Source organism: Etheostoma cragini, chromosome 1 (genome assembly GCF_013103735.1).
Source record: "Etheostoma cragini isolate CJK2018 chromosome 1, CSU_Ecrag_1.0, whole genome shotgun sequence".
NCBI lineage: Eukaryota > Metazoa > Chordata > Actinopteri > Perciformes > Percidae > Etheostoma > Etheostoma cragini.
Genome location: NC_048407.1, coordinates 34377277 through 34381391, shown reverse-complemented (window position 1 = coordinate 34381391; position 4115 = coordinate 34377277). Strand labels below are relative to the sequence as shown.

General features: G+C 45.0%; 1 protein-coding gene across 1 annotated transcript in view; it reads right to left on the bottom strand.

The window, feature by feature from the left end:
• The window catches only part of LOC117956621 (transient receptor potential cation channel subfamily M member 1-like), a gene marked incomplete at its 5' end in the record, with an annotated part of 25104 nt that extends 23749 nt beyond the window's left edge, over nt 1-1355 (bottom strand). Inside the window, 4 exon segments of the mRNA XM_034891816.1 lie at nt 103-227; nt 398-611; nt 887-1067; nt 1273-1355. Of these exon segments, the coding sequence (XP_034747707.1) occupies nt 103-227; nt 398-611; nt 887-1067; nt 1273-1355 (603 nt within the window).
• Between the last annotated feature and the right edge of the window lie 2760 nt (nt 1356-4115).

The window sequence follows — 4115 nt, the reverse complement described above, 5'->3', positions numbered from 1 at the left end:
GGTGTGTCTGGTTGTGTCTGGGTGTGTCTGGGTGTGTCTGGTTGTGTCCGGTTGTGTCTGGTTGTGTCCGGTTGTGTCAGTTTATGTCTGGTTGTGTCCTACATCTCTGCCGATGAGATCCTCCTTGTTCTCCACGATGCCCCAGGGCGCGAGGCCGATGGCGCAGACTTTCCCTCTGGACTTCGACGAATGATCTTTGAGAGCGTCCCCGACGTGGCGGATCACTCCTGACCAATCAGAGGAGGAGTTTATGAGAATTATCGTCATGGTTACACAGATAAAGTTGATCTACTAAATGGACTTCTGGTTGTGAAACTAAAAAAATAACTAATGAATGAGAAAAAACACATGAAGGCATTTTCTCCCAAAACCCAAACCCAAGAGAAGGGGTGAGTACCGGTGCTGACCCCCCCGGTGAAGATCCAGGCTCCGGTGGTCACGGCGGCTTTGATGAGTCCTCTACCGAACACCTGCTTGAGCTTGGGGGGCAGGTCGAAATTCTGCAGGCCCCCGTGCACGGAGACCAGCAGCCGGGGCAGCTCCAGCTGCCATTCCTGCACCATCAGGTGCAGCAGGTGGTCCGGCTTCGAGTCGTAGGACACCCGGATGTACTGCAGGGACATCAGGAGACAGGGCGGGTAGAGATTTAGGAGAAAACACAAGGAAACCAGGGGACAGGATGGACAAAACACAAAGAAAACCAGGAGATAGGACGGAGGGAGAATTAGGAGAAAACACAACAAGAAAACACAAGGAAACCAGGAGACAGGTGTTCATCCTGGAGAAGCATCTAATATTGAATATTATTGAATATGAATACATACACAGTATATATGTATGTGTGTGTGTGTATGTATATGATCATATATTAGTAGTATTGCAGCACCATGGCCTTGTTGACGTGCCCCCCCCCCTGGAACTCGACCACCCCATAGGCGTCGGTGGACGAGGTCTGGGTGTGTTTGAGAGGACTCCATCTCTCGGGGGGTGGGACGTCCAGCGGGGACAGGGAGTCCTCTCTGGGAGGGGTGGGGGTGTGCTGTAACACCAGCTGACCACAACCGCACCTGGACAACAACAAAAACAACACAACACCAACAACAACAATGTAAATGAAATAGCCTAATAATTGGACAAAATACAAGAAAATATATTTTAATATATATAAGCTGGGAATACAAAATTTGCATTTGCTCAACGAGTAATGATGAATATGTACAAATCATTATTATTATTATTATTACGATTATTATTATTATCAGGGATGCGTACCTGCTGGGGTCTTTTCCGGGAGTAATCTGGATACATTCTCTCTTCTGGAAAGTTCTCTCGATCCACGCTCGCTGAGTCTGAACACACACAGGAAGTCAACCGGAAGTCAACAGGAAGTCAACAGGAAGACAAAAGGAAGACAAAAGGCAGACAACAGGAAGACAACAGGAAGTCAACAGGACGACAACAGGAAGTCAACAGGACGGCAACAGAAAGACCACAGGAAGTCATTAGGAAGACAACAAGAAGTCAACAGGAAGACAACAGGAAGTCAATGGGAAGTCAACACAAAGTCAACAGGGAGAAAACAGGAAGTCAAACGCCCAACCATTCATCACACAGCAGGGACTTTATGAACAACGTTGTTACATTAATTATAATAAGAGGCTGAAACACAATGTATATATCCTAATATACAGTGAGTAAAATAAGTATTTAACACCCTGCTATTTTGCAAGTTCTCCCACTTAGAAATCATGGAGGGTCTGATGTCCTCATAGGTGCATGTCCTCTGTAAATGTAAATGTGCTGTATTTATATATCTTTTCCAGTCTTAACAACTGCTCAAAGCGCTTTTACATCATACAGGAAACATTCACCATCACACACATTCATACACTGTAGCCGAGGCTGCCGTACAAGCTGCCACCTGCTCATCAGATACACACTTACACACATCTACACACCTGCTCATCAGATACACACTCACACACATTCACAACTCGGGGTTCAGTGTCTTGCCCAAGGACACTTCGATATGGGACTGCAGAGTCAGGGATTGAACCACCAACCTTCCGATTGGCATACAACCGCTCTACCACTGAGTCACAGCCACCCCACTGTGAGAGACATAATCTAAAAAAAACATCCAGATATCACAATGTATGATTTTTTAACTATTTATTTGTATTATACAGCTGCAAATAAGTATTTGAAAACCTGTCTATCAGCTAGAATTCTGACCCTCAAAGAACTGTTAGTCTGTCTTCTAAATGTCCCTCAAAGACCTGTTAGTCAGCCTTCAAATCCCCCCCCCCACTCCATTTATTATCCTAAATTAGATGCACCTGTTTGAGGTCGTTAGCTGCATAAAGACACCTGTCCCCCCCATACAATCAGTAAGAATCACACTACTGACATGGCCAAGACCAAAGAGCTGTCCAAAGACACTAGAGACCTCCACAAGGCTGGACAGGACTACGGGGACATGTCCAAGCAGCTTGGTGAAAAAGGTAAACATGACTGTCAGTCTCCCTCGGACTGGGGCTCCATGCAGGATCTCACCTCGGGGGGGTCTCATTGATCCTAAGAAAGGTGAGAAACCAGCCCAGAACTACACGGGAGGAACTGGTCCAGGACCTGGAAAGAGCTGGGACCACCGTTTCCAAGGTTACTGTTGGTAATACATTAAGAAGTCATGGTTTTAAATCATGCATGACCCGGAAGGTTCCCCTGCTTAAACCAGACCATGTCCAGGCCTGTCTCAAGTCTGCCAACGACCATCTGGAGGATCCAGAGGAGTCAAGGGAGGAAGTCATGTGGTCAGATGAGACCAGAATAGAACTTTTTGGTCCTAATTCCACTAACCGTGTTTGGAGGAAGAAGAATGATGAAGATCATCTCAAGACCACCATCCCTACTGTGAAGCATGGGGGGGTAGCATCATGCTTTGGGGGGGTTTCTGCACATGGGACAGGGGGACTGCACTGTATTAAGGAGAGGAGGACCGGGGCCATGTATTGGGAGATTTTGGGGACCAACCTCCTTCCCTCAGTTAGAGCATTGAAGATGGGGGTCAAGGCCGGGTCTTCCAACATGACAATGACCCGAAGACCACAGGCAGGAGAACCAAGGGGGGGCTCTGGAAGAAGCAGATCCAGGTTCTGGGGGGGCCTAGCCAGTCTCCAGACCTAAACCTAATAGAGAATCTTTGGAGGGAGCTCAAACTCCAGCCCAGAAACCTGACTGGTCTAGAGAAGATCTGTGTGGAGGGGGCCAAAATCCCTTCTGCAGGGTGTCAGACCTGGTGCAGGACTACAGGAAACGTTGGAAACAAAGGCTGCTGGACCAGATATTAACATGGATCTTCTCAGGTGTTCAAATACTTATTTACAGCTGTATCATACAAATAAATAGTTAATAAATCATACATTGTGATTTGACAGACAGATTTGATTGACAGTGGACATGTCTCTCACAGTGGAGTGGACATGTCTCTCACAGTGGACATGTCTCTCACAGTGGAGTGGACATGTCTCTCACAGTGGACATGCACCTATGAGGACATCAGACCCTCCATGATTTCTAAGTGGGAGAACTAGCAAAATAGCAGGGTGTTAAATACTTATTTTCCTCACTGTATATATATATACATATAGATACTGTATACAGTTGCAAGATAAAGTATGTAAACCCATTGGGATTCTGTGGAGTTTTGAATGAATTAATCTTAAAATGTGCTCTGAACCTTATCTGAGTCCCTTTATCTTGCAACTATAAGATATATAAGATAAGAAAAGAATAAGAAATGTCGAGAGATTTCCTGAAGAATGTTCCACAAAGATAATTAAATTATACAATGATAACAACAAACTCTGCATAGCCACAAAAAAAAACACAGACATAAAAAATAAATAAAATAAATAAATATAAATAAAATACTGTGTGTTAACTGTTTTGTCTAATTGTGAATGTACTGTATTTTTTTTCTCTTCTAAGGACCCCCTCGAAAACAAGATGTCACATCACATGTCAAGGGATTGTTCCTAATACAGAATTTTTCAACTGTGTAACATGGGTGTGTGTCTCTGTGTGCGTGTGTCTGTTTGTGTGTGTGTGTGTGT